This window comes from Crocodylus siamensis, chromosome 3 (genome assembly GCF_052110815.1).
Source record: "Crocodylus siamensis isolate JL-2025a chromosome 3, ASM5211081v1, whole genome shotgun sequence".
NCBI classification, from domain to species: domain Eukaryota; kingdom Metazoa; phylum Chordata; order Crocodylia; family Crocodylidae; genus Crocodylus; species Crocodylus siamensis.
Genome location: NC_143397.1, coordinates 98,589,422 through 98,606,015, shown reverse-complemented (window position 1 = coordinate 98,606,015; position 16,594 = coordinate 98,589,422). Strand labels below are relative to the sequence as shown.

Sequence of the window (16,594 nt, the reverse complement as noted above, 5' to 3'; positions counted from 1 at the left end):
TTTTGGATTCTGTGCTGCCATAAAAATGTTTATAGCAGCACAAAGGCCACATCTGTTTCTGGTCTAAAGTCTTCCACTACAATGGAAGAAGAGGGTGACAAGAAGGTTGTATGTGTTGCGTGTCAATGACTGTGATGTTTTCTCTATCACTGTTCTACGTATTTTAAAAACTGTTTGCCAAACTAAATATATATTTGCTTTATATATACCATGTATACCCTTTTTGTCCTCCACTTATTAGATGGAAATACAATTTCAGCTTCATACCTGTATTGGACTTTGCTTCCATAGGTGTGTGCCTCTCCAACAGGTACAGCATTTGGAATGGATGGTGGGGGTCCACATGTCAGTAGCTCACACTGAGGATGCGGCTCTCTCCAAACACCCTCCTCTGTACAAGTCAGCTCTGGATTCCCTTGCATGGCAAAGCCAGGTACACAGTTATAGGTGACTGTGTTCTCATGCGCAGAACTGCTCCCATTGATGTAAGCATTGGGGATGGCGGGTGGGGAGCCACATGTGATCTGCCCACAGCGTGGAAAACCCGAGCTCCATTTATCAGCTGCCTTGCAGGAGATCTCAGAAGGCCCAAGCAGCTTGAAGCCCTCCAGGCACTGGAACTGTGCACTTTTCCCACAACTGAAGTCTTTCCCAATAACAATCCCGTTCTGGATCTGTGGCACTGGGCATGTACAGAGCTGGCAAGAAGGGAGGCTCCCACTCCAAGAGCCATTGGACAAACACTGCCGCTGTGAATCTCCATGTAACTGGTAACCTTTAAAGCACACATACTGTATGAATTCCCCATAGCTAAAGTCTGACCCATTCAAAAAGCCATGAGAGAGGTCCTCCGGAGGGCCGCAGTTGACTGGCTCACAGAATGGAGCCTCTCCATCCCAGGTGCCATCCAGTTGACAGGTGAAGATGGATGCTCCGTGCAATATGTAGCCTTCATTGCAGTGATAATGAACCTCCTTTCCAAAGGCATATTCTGATCCAGTAATTGTCCCATTGGGAAGAGGTGGAGGCACTGCACACCTGATGGCTTTACAAACTGGAGCAATTCCACTCCAGCTACCATTTGCAAGGCAAACTCTACGTCTGTCCCCATCCAGCAGAAACCCTTTGTGACACAGATACTCAGTTTGCTTTTGAAATGTGTATTCTTCTCCAGTCACTCTTCCATTCTCTAAAGCTGGTGGCTGGCCACAGGAAATGGGAACACAAATGGGCTCATTCCCATCCCATGTCTGGTTTTCCTGGCATGTTCTATTAGCTGAGCCAATTAACTGGTATCCAGAATTGCATTCATAATAGACGGTGTGCCCATAAGTGTAGTTCTCTCCTTTTATATTTCCATTCATGAGTTTTTTAGGCATGCTACACGACATTGCTTCACAAAACGGAGCAGCACTACTCCACCGTCTATTAGGCAAACACAGCCTTGTGTTGGAACCAATAAGTTTATACCCTGGGTTACAGGTATAGTGCACTGTGCTACCAAGTGTATTCTCTGTAAAATGCAAAAAGCCATTCTCTGGAGGGAACAGCAAGTGGCACTCTATTGATATGCACATGGGGGCAGTTCCATTCCAGGTCCCATCCTCCTGGCAAGTGAGAAGGGAGTTTCCCAACAGCTCATAACCAGAGTAGCACGTGTACAAAATCATGGTTCCATATAAAAAGTTTGATGACTGTACTGAATTACTTTCCTTCTGAGACATTCTTTTATCCTTCCAGGCACCTGCAGCTAATGTGTGGGCCAGAGAAGGGCTCTCAGTAAGGAGCATGTCTTCTTGGTTAAAATGTCTCTCCTTACTTCTAATCTGTGCATATTCTCCAAAGTCAATGTGGGGAGGTAGGCCGCAGTCTGTTGGCTGGCATGCTGGAGTAAAGCTAGACCATCCTGTCTCTTCACAGGTCTGCATGGCGAGACCAGCCAGCTGGAATCCTGGGATGCAGCTATAGATTACCATGGCACCATAGCTGTAATCTGCACCTTCCACAAAGCCATTCTCAATGGGCTGAGGGGGATGGCAGTTTATAGCTTTACAAGAAGGAATGTCGGCATCCCACTCTCCTGTCTCTAAGCAGTGTAGTACATTCGGCCCTTTGAGCTGGAATCCTCTGTTACATGAGTATGTAACAGTTTCCCCATAATGAAAGTTTGTGTATGAATACTTGCCATTGAGTATCTCCTTAGGTGCTGGGCATTCAATAGGGTTGCAAGAAGGCTTTCCACCTAACCAACGACCATCTTCTCCACAGAGAATAGTTGTGTTTCCCAGTAGTTCAAAGCCTGGTTTACAAGTATACAGTGCTGTACTAAGATATGTAAGACCCTGCACATCCACAATGCCATTCTGGATTTCTTCAGGTTGGGGGCATTCCACTGGGATACATTCTGGGAATGGCATGCTCCAGGAGCCATTAGCTTGGCATCTGACTGTAGCTTCCCCCTTCAATAAAAAGCCGTCTGTGCAGACATACTTCACAGTGCTACCAAAATGAAGAGGCGATGCCAAAGGTTCACCAAAGGGAATGTATGGAGGCCTACGGCATAGCACAACTTTGCAGACAGGAAAAGAATCATTCCATTGTTGTGACTGCAAACATTTCAGCACAGAGGCACCATGCAATTCATAGCCCTCCCTACAGGAAAACTGTACAACCCCTACTTGGTTAACCATCTCTTTCAAGACCAGCTGGTTTTCAAGCAATGGTGGTTCTGGACACTTTGCCAGCATGCACTTTGGGTTTTGCTTTTTGCTCCATTTCCCAGATTTCTGGCATGTCCAGGAGGTATCTCCAGACAGCTTGTAGCCCTCATCACAGAAAAACTCAACCTTGGATCCCACATCAAAACTTTCTCCCTTGGTGTGTCCATGCTGGATCGGTGGGGGCTTCCCACAACTAAGAGTAACACAGGAAGGAAGTGATTCACTGTACCACTGGCGATTGGCTTGGCAGACGGCCACTGAGCTCCCAACTAACTTGTAGCCAGCATGGCACTGATAATTCACTCGATTTTCAAAGACATGTCCAGTTGTGTCCTGCAAAACAGATGAGGCAAAGATACACATGACAGAGATTTACAACCTTGGCATAACCCATTTGATTTTATTATTTTTCTCCCTGTATCTTATACTTGGTCAGATACAAGACAGACTTTAGGATGGATTCCAAAGAAATTAATGTCTGATTTGGAAATATGCGAGCAAGCTCTGCTTTTACTTGTACTCTGAAATCAGGCAGAAGGCAGGGTAAAGTTACACCTTATAGATTAATTAATTCAGAGAAGCATCAGCTTTCATAAGCAGCTGCTCACTTTGATAGATGCTATTATATTACAGTACGTTACATCTGATGAAATAATTTGTAGCTCACAAAAGCTTTTGGATCTCTGAATTATAGATCTAATTCTACTCTGCCTTATGCCTGACTTCAGACTAGGACAGCTGACTACCTCTCTTTGAAGTCAGTGAATTTGTATTGAATGCAATGGTAAAACATTCAGATTTAAAAAGTGTAAAGCTAGAAAAATGTTTTCCCTACTTTCCTCTCCCCATCCCACATAAATGAAAACAGATCTGTACACAAGAAGGAAAAAGAGCAGCAGGAAGCTAGGAGTAGCTAGAGCAGGGGTGGCCACAAGTGTACCAGAAGTTGCACAGGCAGCCTCATTTTGTGTGACTTGGCAGACTGGGGAAGGGACAGGTAACACAGCAGCAGACAGGGCAGGGAGCAGAAAGCTGAAAAACAGACCAAGCAGGAAACAAAGGGCAGAAAGCAGAAAGCAGAGCACCAGACCAGGTAGGGGAAGGTGATCAGAGTAGCACTTGTGGAGGGTGTTGGGCCAATTTGTGGCACACCTGCCAAAAAGATTGGCCTCCACTGTGCTACAGAACAGCTTGCAACTGATATGGCTCTTTAGCTCTTTATCTTGCACTAACGTGAGATTGCAAGAAAGGACTACTTGGAGAATTTTATAAATAATGCCACTCTTACTTACATATTACTGTTTTTCAGTATGATGATAGTAACAGAACGAAAATGAAATGAGAGGTCACTAGAGAAAGAACTGAATATTTTCAGCCCATTTAGCTGTCCCCTGCGGCAGGCTTGAAAACAACCAAGCATTTGTTACCTTTAGAGAATCAGTTAAAATGGTTCTAGGTACACTGTGTTCCCTGTCCTGTTCATAACAGAACTGTCTTGTCATTGATAGCCCAGTTTTTTCCATACATAAGTGTATGGCTCTGAGCATTGTTTTTATTCTCTCTACATGACGGTTACTAGGTTACAGGGAAAGTACCTGCAACCAGCAGTTCCAGGTTGTGAGATCTTACTCTTGGAGTTTTGATGCATCCTTCCCACTCTTTCTGTAGCTGATTACTGAAGCCTCAACTGTGAAGAGAGATTTATTCCCACTCCAGCCTAATTTTCATCCATTTCAACAGATTTACAGAGATAAAAAATCATTTGCAGAATCTGTGTGTGTATTCTTCATATGTGTGTTTGCAAACTCCACATCTGAGCAGATAAAAGACTATTTGTTATGCAGAAGTAGTACATGTACATGCAGCAACATGATGAATGCCATCACCCCTTTTTTCTGCTTTCTTAACTACTCTGGATGTACACTTACAGGTTTTTTGCTGCATTTGGAGCCCATGCAGATTCTGCAGGGTCAGCAACAACTAATGCATTGGAAAATGGGTCTCCAAATGGGAAAAAGCGTAAAAAGAGCAATGTAAGCTGAAGACATCAGAGTAGTGCACATAGTGTGGGGTATCTCTGCATAGGACTCGTAGCACAAAGAGTTTATATTACTGCTGGCAACTGCTGTAAGAACTATGATGCAGTTGAAAATAATTCACAGCAGACAGAGTAATCTGTAGTGAGAAATCTGGAGGATGAGAAATCCTATATTCACAAACAGTTCAGAGGAAAAAAACTTAAAAACAAATCTAAATCTTTACAGTAAAGATGAAGATTTTATCATGAAAGCAGTGCTGTACATCAGTGCTGTACAATAAGCTGAGTACAGAATATAATGACTATGTAAGGCAGTCATGCCTTTTGGCTGCGATGGCGATGTTGGGCTGGTGGTATCTTTCGTCTTAACTTAAAAGGCAAACTCAGCTCTCACTAGGAAACTGCACGTGCCTCTGCTCTTGCTAGGAAACTGTGTGCGCCTCCAGAGGGGTAATATTTTCTTGTTATAATTTACTGATTTAAAATGAGATCATTTTAGTAGCAGGCACAGAAACATCAAGGTATGTGAGCTAGCTCCAGCACTCGATAAAGTACTAGGCAGCAGCAGGAAGCTGCTGATCTGCTAGGGAAGAGAAACGTTTGGCAAGACATTTAGGAAATCACAGAAGATGCTATGACAAGCAGTTATCAAACCCTTCTTTCTAAACAGAATCTCAATTAATCTGTTCCTCCTACTAAGAAGCCTGATGCTGCTGCAAGGCTGTCTACTCCCTCCCCATCTCCACCTTGCTGCCTGGTGACCCTGGTTATATCCTTATTTAACTTCAATAGGATGGGAGTGGGGGGAACACTGGGTATCATTAAGACAGGTAAACCTTGCTCGTGCAGAATGCGACTGCGAAAGCTTTTACTGTACCTTAATAAACCCGTTTTCAAGGTTGGGTGGTTCTCCACAAGATACCGGGTGGCAGGTGGGCAAGCTGCCGCTCCAGCTGCCTGTGGCTTCACATGTCCTTTTCTTCTCTCCTTTGATATAAAATCCTTTGTTGCAGCTGTAAGCCACTACTGCCCCAAAACTGTAGTTGGTTCCACTGGCGTAGCCATTGCTAATGCTTGGTGGTTCTCCACAGCGAACCGGGATGCACTGGATACTCAAAGGAGAAGGATTCCACTGGCCACCTCGAATGCACTCGATCTTGGCAGAAGTGTTTAAGACAAAGCCTTCCATGCATTTGAAGCTCACAACTGAGCCAGCAGCAAATTTTGCTTTGTTAATGGATTCCAGGATGCTGTATGACACTGCAGGTGGCTTCTCACAAAAATCTGCTATGCAGTGAGGCATCTCCATGCCCTCAGGTGGCACCCACTTCCCCTGTGCATTGCAAAGCAGCTGGGAATTGGCTGCCAAGCTGTAGCCATCTGCACAGTAGTAATAAGCGATATCTCCAAACAACCGATGAGCACTTTCAGGTGAAGCGTGTTCCACATGGGGAGGTTCATCACAGGAAACAGCCAAACACTGTTGGTGACTCATGCTCCACTCACCGCTGGCTAAACATTCTACAGTTTCAGGGCCAATTAGCGTGTAACTGTGGATCAGACAAAGGCCAACAATGTTCACAGTTAAGCTGATAACCAAAGTGTTAAAACCCTATAAATACAATTTCCCAGAACCCAGGGAAAGCAAAGGATAGAATCCTTAATGGAATCCATGCTAAGCACAGCCATGAAAATGAATGTGCTTGTTCATGGCTTAGATACTGCTGCATTTTGGGATGAAATACAGCAGCCTGAATAGTAGTTATTTATTGACAGATAGGTTAGATAATATGGCCATCAGCTCACATTGGCAGATCTTTCACTTCGGTAACACTTTCCACTACAAGCCAAATAACACTTCCACCAAAAATCACTCTTTCCTATCTCACAGAAAAGAAGCCAACCAAACAAACAATCTCTACTGCCAAGCAGAGAGTCTTATGTCTGGGGAAGGAAGGAGAACTGAAAACTCCACACAGACCCCTTGTTGCAGTGCACTCAGGTACCCTGCGCCTGAGAGCGGAGACTGCTCTGGGGAGACCCAGTGGCAGAAAGGGGGAGGCTCAGCTGCCAGTCACCAGGGCTGCACAGGTGCTGGTTGCCGGGGCAACTGGTAAAACCAGCTGACAGGAAGGGGCAGGGCTTATCCCTTAAGCCCAGGTAGGAGGCAAGGAAGGCAGTCCCTCTCCAGCAGCCGTGGGAGTAGGGACTCAGCTCGGACAGACAGAGGGGACGACTCTGGCAGTGAGAGCATCCCCCGGTCACTGCTGGGGTTGGGGAGCCCTCCTTCCCCCCCGCTCCCTCACTCTCTAGTAGGGAGTAGATTTTGTTTAACCGGATGCTCTAGTTTTTATGTTGTAGCCCAGGGGCTTTATGTTTTATGTTTACTGTTTTGACCGGAGGACCGGGTGAGGTTGTAGGGGTTGGAGGAGGCCTCACAGGGACTCCCCAGTAGCGTGGGGGTTCCTGGCGCTTGAGAGGGCGCAGCATTTGTGGGGTGCAGTGGCCCTAGCTCAAGGGCGAGGGGGGGGCAGCGAGGAGCCCCAGGGCGAGAGAGAAGGGCCAGAACATAACAAAGCCCAGGTCAAACCACATCAACTCCATCTGCAAGGCTTGGTCTGCGGTGTAGGGGAGGAAAAGGAGCCACAGGTAGTGCCCCCTGTCATCGGGGTGTGGAAAAATGGCCAGCCTCCTGCTGATTACAACCATCTTCTAATCAAGTAAGATCAAGGCGTGGCAGGCGAGTAAGCAGGCGGTTGGCCCATTACAGGAGGGCAGAGCCACTCCCAGAAAGGCTCCGATATTGATACTCCTGTCACACCCCCAGAGTTCTTATACTAATCACATTGATGTATGAATATGCCAGATTTTATGAAAAAGGGTACCCGTACAGACTCCTACATTAGTTAACTGGAAATGCCAGTGTGGTTAACGGGTATGTGGTCATTTGGTAATGCCTTCTCTCTAAGACAATGCCAGTACCTACAAAATTAAATGTAGTAACAAATATGAGTGAAATCTAAACCTTCACAAACACACAAGTTTAATGTGTGGCAAGTGAACAGTATTACAGTTACGTATAGTTAAGCAGTCTCTGGGATTTACTCACAACCAATAGTCCTGTTGCCAACTGGCTCATTAAACCTCCAGCTGTTTAAATATATAACATGTTCTCCATGTTTTTATGTTTGTTTAAAGCCTTAGATTTTCTGTAGTGTGCTCATAACAGAAAGAGGATAAAAAGTCACCACTGGAAAAGTCTCCAATGAATCCTTGCAGGTGTGGACTTGAAACTGACTGTGCCGGCCACATCTGTAAAAGTACTTTGATTCATCTGTGGTATTTATTTTCAGAGGCTGTCGTTTGGGATTCCAGGAAAGCAGCATAAAAATTGCCAATCTGTAATATAGTCTTTCATTACCATACAGGTAGAGTATGATTTCTACTGACCTATTTTAATTTAATCCTGTTTCTTGCAAAGGTCAGTATTTTTAATCCTGTTTCTTGCACAGACTTATATGTATGCTTAACTACATATATGCACAAGATAGCACTATTGTTTTGGTGGAACTGCTTGCAGTGTGCAAAGTTAAACATGTGCAAACATTTTTGTAGAATTGGGATCTGGATAGGATCCACACTAGACTCCAATGAAGTGCAACCTGCTTTGTGTTGAAATGTAGTATAGAAACACACCACATTATTACCCAACAGTAATAGAAATAGAAAGATGAGAGAATGTTTACTTAAACAACAGAAACACAATTAAGGCAGTCAGAATCTAACACACTCATATTTGAATTTGGCCATTTTCATATGAGGATGAAAAGTGCTATCAGGACCCTAACCTTGGCTCTATCACATGGCACCTTCAGCAGCATCCTGTGGTGCAACCCTCGCTTCACAGCAGTGGCTCTCAACCCTTTTAGATTCAAGGCACCCCTGGGCAAATGACAGCTTTTAGTTTTCTTTTTTTTTTTTTACTACAAGAATTACTAGAACAATTCTTCTGTTGCAAAGAACTCAGGAAGACCACAGCAGAATGTTCTTAATGCTATGGCTTCCTATTTGAAATCTGAGTCTATCATGTTCATAGTGTTTGAATCAGCACCCTGATTGAAAATCACTACTCTATAGTGATCCCAGTGTGGCACAGCACAACCATTCAGTACACAATAAACCTGAAAACTGATGGCATATTAGCTATCTCAGAGACACATGGGGGACTTTATGCTCTCTGTTAGGCATGTTTACTGGCACATACCCAGTGCTGTTCTAAGGTGGCTATAGCCACGTACGGATATTTATTGTTACAAATAGTCCTGGGAAGGTTCCAAGCCTGTGAAATGCACCTGCATCCTACCAAGCAGCTGACTGGTGGGATGGGTGGGGGGAGGGAAGGGGGGCATTCTCCCACCTTGGGAACCTTCCTAGTTTTGTGCCACAAGAGAACAGCTCCTGCTCCTTGCACTCCTCTGGGCTGACTTGGAGGAGTGTGGGTGGAGGGGAGAGCACTCAGCTGCGTGGCAGCCTGCTTCAATCTGCACTGCTCCAGGCTGATCCAGGTCAGACTGGACTGGTATGGGGCAAGGCAGGGCCATTCTGCCACAGCAGGAACCCATTCTGGGAGGGTTCCCCCAACAGAATTCCTCCCCTGCTGCCAATCAGCTAACTGTGACAGAGAGAAGCCATTCTTCAGCCAGAGGAACCAATTCTCCCCTTGCAGGAGATTCCCTCTCTCCCACCACTTAACTGATGAGTCAGAGGTGGGGGTAATTTTTTCAGGGCAGGGTTCCCACAGGTTTCATGACAGATCACCCCAGGACAGGCCATCAAGGGCCCAGTGCTCTTCCTTCCTCCCTCTCCCTTGGGGTGGGGACAGGAGAGCAGAAGATTCTGGGATATCAGATGTCCTCCTCACCCAAGAGAAATGTATAGCCGTTCAGTGTATATTGGGAGGAGGAGAACCTCCTTATAGTTACCCCATCTAACTTCTTGCACAAAAGCCAGTTCCCTTCCATAAGAAATCTCCTGAATATCTGTACAACTCTTTGTTTGTGCCAAGAGAAAGACTTTTCCCCTGACAAACGGAATGCCTTTCCCCCTGGCCTATATTATACCCAATTCTAGGTTAGCACGGGTGGGGTGGAAGTGGCATGGAGGTCTCTAGCATGGTCTGCAAGCCATGTAGACATGCCCTCAGAGCAACAGTGTCTCCTGCTGAATCACCAGTGTCCCTGTGTTCAGCAGCCTGAGGTTAATGGTAACTCTCCCATTCAAGTTCACAGTCAGTCAGGATAACTCTAGGCCAGTTGTGGCATCTAACAAGAGTGCTGCCTGAATAAAAGGGGATGGTTGTACATGTACACTTTTGCTAGTTCACAACAACCAACCATTACATTTAATTTCCTAAAAGTTACAAAGGAATCAACTGATTAATAAGCGTTCATACAACTGAATAAGTCCATAAGAACTTATGTTCTTAAAAAGCAGGTGATACCAGCATGCAGCATCTGGGAAAATAACCTTACAAGTGAGAAAACTACTAGCCCCTGCTTGGCTTGACAATTTATCAGGGTATTGCTCTGGTAATGTTAATCTACATACCCTTCCTTACACGTATATGTGACTCTGTTGCCAAAAGTGAAGTTATTTCCATTGATGGTGGCATCTTTAATGGGAGGAGGGGAGCCACATGAGATGATATTGCAGGTGGGAGATTTGCTGTTCCAGCGACCTGAAGCTTCACACACAAGTACTGAGGGACCCTGCAGACTAAGAAAAAAGAAGGTAATTAGTAGGCTATAACGTTAGCATGGATGCTAGCTAGCAGAAGCAAGGTGCTCTTTACAGTTACTTTCTGTGTAAAATCCTGAACCCAGAGAAGTCAAGGGAAGTTTATGGTATAAACAGATTTTCTCAAATGAAGCAAATCAGCTATGCTGGCGCATGTCCTGCCACTGCTGATTGGCTTTTTTGGGCAAAACACAAATTGCCTGTTGTCCTGTGAAACAATGGGTGACATGTTCCCTACTTACAGACACATCCTTGGAAATCTCTGAGACACATCTCTGCAAGTGGGGAAAGCCAGCTCAAGTGCAGTCTCAAGACTACATCCCAGTGTTGAACCCCAGGGCTGGGGGGACCAGGGCTGAGACCGTCAGTCAGCTGATTGTTGACTGCAATCCTGGAACTACACTGTAGCCTTGAACTGGCTCTGGGGCAGTCCTGGGGCTGAGAGTGACAATCAGCTGATTGGTAGTCCTTGCTGCAGGATTATGCTGGAGTGTCAGTGGGTTCCTGGGGAATCCTAAATGGGGGAACTTGGGCAGGTACTCTCAGTGCTTGAGGGGCCCAATCCTTTGAGCTGGTGTAGGGCTGTGTAGGATCAGGCAGGGGTATGTAGGATCAGGCCCCTGAAGCCTAGAACTGCCTGCCCGGGGCAGCTGTAGAGAGTGGGCAGCTCTGGGATGATCATGTTTTCCTGCTATAAACCAAATAGACATCTGCTGCAGTTATGTGGAATTTTGGGAATTTGGGTTTGTTTGCTTGGCCTTTGTACCACTGTAAACATTTTCATACCGGCACAAAGCAACATCTGTTTCCACCCTTAGCCAGTAACTTCAGCGAGGCCAGAATTCCACTTTTCTATTCACAAAAAACACTGCTAACCCTACCAGCAGTACGGGGCAATCAGAAATATTTCAGGAGAAGCTTGACAGAACACATTCACTGTACCAAGGGATCTATTTTGTAGCCATATTGGTCTGAGACAAGAAGAATACAAAACTTTAAAACTCTTGCTTCAGCAGTAATACCTTTTATTAGACCAGCTAGAAAACAGCAATTTTTTTATTTCTTTGCAAGCTTTTGAGCACATGCACCCTTCTTTTGGTGAGGAGAAATCAAAGATTGTAAAAGTCCCCTTGGGTATCTGATGCCTCCAGGTATGAGACCAGCCTTATCTGCACATCAAAGAGCAACTCACACAGAGGAACTCTCAAGGACCCAGGGAAATACATGTCCAACTTCATTCAGCTTTCCCTGTGCAAAATCAAGTTTATTTTCTACCTAAGGGCTTTTACAATCTTTGATTTCTGCTCAGCCAGAAGACAGGGTGTGTGTGCCCAAAAGCTTGCAAAGAAAGAAATATTCTTTCCTACTTTTTAGCTGGTCTGATAAAAGGTATCACCTCTGAACTACGAGTTTTAGAGCTTTGTATTCTTCACTGTACCAATGCTTAAAAAACTGCCAAAACAAATAGAAGTTTTCTTCACAAAAAGACTGCAAGAGTGTGCCCTCAGCGTTTGAACCTGGAGAACTTTTTATATGCCACCAGCATAAAAATGTCCACAAAGGTTTGTGCTGGGTGAGGAGCTAAGGTAGAGGTTGACTAAACTTTTCACCTTGTTACCTATAGTAATGCCAAACACAAACTATTATTAAATCTGTGAGAGCTCCTCTACCCTCTCCGGAACATGCAGCCCCTTCAAGTGAGTTATTGGGTGCTGCCAAGAGGGTGTATTGTAAACCAGTTTGGGGTACATTGGTGTGACAAGGGACATGAGGAGTGGCTAGGTAAGAGATTACATCTATCATTATATGGATCTAGAGACCCTGAAGGAAAGGATATGGCATAATGGATCACTGGCTTGAGCGGTGGCCAGACAAGAGGATGTGGATTTTACCTCTCAAACACCTAGTTTAGGCTTTATATAAAAATAATTAATTCCCCTTCTCTACAAAAGCACCTTCAAAATACTTCCATGGTACTCATTTAAAATTGAACTGGCCTTTGTAACTATAATGGCCTTTTTCATGGAATGGATTCTGTGTATGAGAGAAACCACAATCTACACAACCTGTTTGGCCCAACTAAGCAGTCACAGACAAAATTTCCATTCACCCCAGTGAGGTTTATGTGCAACTTAGCAGTGGAAGACCAAGCTCTTACTGTATATGTATGGCATGGTTCTACCCTGCCCTGTAGCTTCACATTAAATGTGAGCAGAAAGCTGTATTTAAGCTCTATCATCTTATACCACTGATGTCACTTACATCTATTTGCTCATGTTTTACAAAATGTAAATGACTGCACCAGGGGACACTGTGTAAGGGGAAAAACAGCCCTGAGTGTGTATATATGTAAGCGTACAAGATATTTTGCATATGACTATGATAGACATATATTAAGGATTGGAAATTATGCTTAAGGCTATTTCTTTTTTTTTTTTTCCTATTTGTTCATTTTAACTGGTTTCCCAAATATTCGTTTATGCCATGCTTGAGCAATATATTTAAGGCAAAACAAAAACATCAGATGAATCTTTACTGCGCAGCTTTGTCCATTTATTAAAATGGCTTTGTAGGACACTTTAAGCCAGAGGTGACCAATTATGGCACATGTGCCACAAGTAGCGCAGGCAGTCTGTGTGGCATATGGCAGATCAGAGTGGGGACAGGCAACATGGTGCAGATAGGTAAGGAAGCAGAAAGCAGAGCAGCAGAGTGCAAATGGGAAGGGCATCAGAATGGCACTCAGGGAGGATGTAGGGCTAATTTATAGCACTGCTGTCAAAAAGGTTGACCCCTGCACTGCTTTAAACTATAGAAGTTCCTTCTGTCAGCAGCTTAAGAGCACAACAAAAATCATCTTGTGTGAGCAGTGAAATGTAATTAAGGACACAGCAACCAGTAAGGGTAAATAAAAACTCTGGGTTAATATCCATATGTCAAAAAAATGTGTTAGAGCTTGTTATAGAGAGAACATAATAAATATTAATGAAACATCTGATAATTCTTTTCCAGACTCTGCTGGGATTTTGTATAAAACATGGAAAGTATCTCAAATCCTTAGGTATTTTGCTTTATTGAGAATTCATAAGTTTCATCCCACATGTGACTCTGCAGTAACAATTTGTGTTTAACGCACTCTCCTTTCTTAGGGTATAAGTTGGTTATTTTGCCACTTTTACCTGTAACCACTGTGACATGTGTAGGATACAGTGGAAAGGTATGTTGTGCCAGCCAGCACATATTTTCCATTGTTTATGTCCTGTGGACTGGGACATGTTACTATTTTACAAGAGGGAGGAGAACGACTCCAAGCACCACGAGCCAGGCACAATGTTTCTTTTTCACCCACTAGATTATATCCTACATTACATCTGTAAAAAAAGAACAAAAAAATCACTAAACACATGCATACATTTTATTTACTTAGGACTCTGCTTAACTCACCCTTTCCTTGCTCCATTGCCCACCCCTTGGCACTGAAAAGTTCATAGGGTTAGTGCTGGGGATAGAACTTTACTGGTCAAGAGTCAAATTTTCATCAGTTTTATGTAGAACAAAAGGCATGGCTCTAACTTAAACTTTCTCAGAAATGTAAGGTAGAGTTCATAGGCCTACAATTTGTTTATGCTTTAAGTATAGTAACTCCCCTATACTCCAGTGAACATCTAGATGGCCCCCTATGAGCCCCTTCTTAATAGCTTTTTTAAACTTAGACAGTCGGGAGTCAAAGTGACATAGTTTTCCAATAAGAGGCTCCTAAGTATCTAAGTCACTTTTGTAAAAGGGATTCAGGAGCTTATTTCATTTAGATGCTTCTGAAAATTTTACCTCTTGTAGGCATTTTTCTGAATGACATGCAAAAGAAAAGAACACAGGGAAACCTAATGGCTTCAGCTCTTTAACTAATGCGTTCTTTGCATATGTCCTCAAAACCCCACACCACCAATAGGATAGAATTATACCCTTACAGGCAGCAGGGACATAACAGTTCTTAAACTAATATGGTGATTTCCATTTGGTATTGCACAATGACCAACAAGGAGCTTTCGTTGAAAAAATTACTCCATTGTGTCACTGGGAAAATGGAACAGTTTACATTGACTCTAATTCAGACATTTTTCACAATTTGACAATATCTTCAGTTTTGGTACCCAAATCTACATGGTTAGCATCCTGATTTTACAGTAGTATGCTAGACACACTTAACCATGCAGCATTTCCCACTCTACAGTGATTTCTGTATTATGATACCTTTTATCTTGTGAATTTGAATTCTTTTTCAAACTCTGTTTTTGCAGTGATGCTTACAGAATAGTTGGAAATCACTGGGCAGCTGATGCATTGAGACTGCTGCCTATCACACTGACATATATGGTCTCCTTGTCTCTTGCGTGCTCCCTTTCTACATTTGTCCATATCCCTCTCTTGTGTGTTGCCTTACATTACAAAGCTTTTGGGGCAGTGACCTTTTGTGTGCTGTATCTATAAACGATTCAGCAACATGAAATCCTGGCATGGGAATAGGTTTACAAGACACTGCCACATATAACTAACTAACTAAATAAATATGAGGAAGACACTGAAACAACTTTATGTTGCTGAAATGTTGAGTATACAGCCTCTACATAGTCTATGACAGTGCAATATCTATTTCCTAACTTCTGTATTATAAAAAAAATGTGTTATTGAACACTTTTGTGAAATCCACAAAAGTGTAAATGGGAGAGTTTCTGAGTAGAGTCCACTCTTTGCTCCTTTACTTTTTTCCCCCATCAGCACAGTTCAGTTTTTCTCCTGTTCAGATCAGTTTTAAATCCAGTTTATATTTTTTCTCAATTATATTTTTTCCATTTTTTTTTGCTCATTTGCCATGAGACTGCTAATTAGTGTATTGCTCCAAACACAGTTAAGTCTACCTACCTGTATAGAACTTTACTGCCATAAGTAAAATTTGAGCCCTCAACAGCACCATTCTTTGGAATAATGGGCCTCCCACAGGATATGGCTTGAAAGAGATAAAATCAAAGATGTGTATTTAGAGAGACATCAAGGACCTTTTCAGACAGAAACATTCAATTTGCCACAAAAAATGGGCGCTAGCCTCACATTTGTACGTGCTTTCACTGAGGTCAGAGGAGGTTCTTGCCTGGGTAAAGAGTGCAATTTTCCTTTCAGTGGCAACTGACTTTGCTGTAGTGCTACTCATAAATTCTTGGACATATCATATTTTCTTTCAAGTTATGTCTTTATTGTAATATAAGAATCAATATATATGCATACAGATAGATGCACACTTGCACAATATTTGCCATCAAATTTAATTGGTCAGTATCCTTTAAGATAAAAGCATTTCCAAACAATATTTAAAAAATGCTTAGCCTTAGGATATGTTGAAGCAGAGGAGGACAAGGTTGCAGATACTTCCTGTCACTCAAGAGATGCCTTAGGTCATGGTGAAACACTGATAGAAAAACCTTGTACTGGAAGGCCACTGGGCCATAGAATTATCAGGGGTGCTACCGGGGCTTGAGTCAAAACAGGTGAAAAAGTGTTCAGGGCTCCGTTTTGGATAAGGAGGTCAATGCAGCTTTTCTGGGGACATGGCCCACTTTCAGCATATCAAGAGTTTTGATTATTTTGAGATGGAGAACTGTGATTGTACTGCAATCCCTGGGCCTAGTGTGGAGGGGACTCCTCCCATAGTTAATCCTTCTCTATAAAGAAAACCATTTAGATCCCTTCTTTGACTCCACTATATTGTAATACCTATTAATTTTTATAGCTGGTGGGTCTAATGATGCACACCACAATAAACATACAGCAGAAGGACACTACCTTCACAATAGGGTATCATGTGGCTCCACACTCCAGTTGCCAAACACCTGACTCTACTTAGTCCTCTCAGTTGGAAACCTTCCTCACAGGAGAAAGTAACTTCACCCCCAACACTGTAATCTTCTCCATAAGAATGACCATTTTTGGGATTTTCTGGATTCTTGCATTTTACCGGCTCTGAGGAGGCAGACATGAATTAATAGCA

General features: G+C 43.4%; 1 protein-coding gene across 3 annotated transcripts in view; it reads right to left on the bottom strand.

Moving 5' to 3' along the window:
• The window catches only part of SVEP1 (sushi, von Willebrand factor type A, EGF and pentraxin domain containing 1), a 190,731-nt gene that overhangs the window by 36,417 nt on the left and 137,720 nt on the right, over positions 1–16,594 (bottom strand). For all 3 annotated transcript variants that reach the window (XM_090038832.1, XM_090038830.1, XM_090038831.1), the window contains 6 exons: positions 16,390–16,566; positions 15,475–15,559; positions 13,734–13,925; positions 10,366–10,533; positions 5,636–6,308; positions 268–3,053 (listed from right to left, as the gene is read on the bottom strand). In XM_090038832.1, the coding sequence (XP_089894958.1) occupies positions 268–3,053; positions 5,636–6,308; positions 10,366–10,533; positions 13,734–13,925; positions 15,475–15,559; positions 16,390–16,566 (4,081 nt within the window). The remainder of the gene's footprint in view (positions 1–267; positions 3,054–5,635; positions 6,309–10,365; positions 10,534–13,733; positions 13,926–15,474; positions 15,560–16,389; positions 16,567–16,594) is intronic.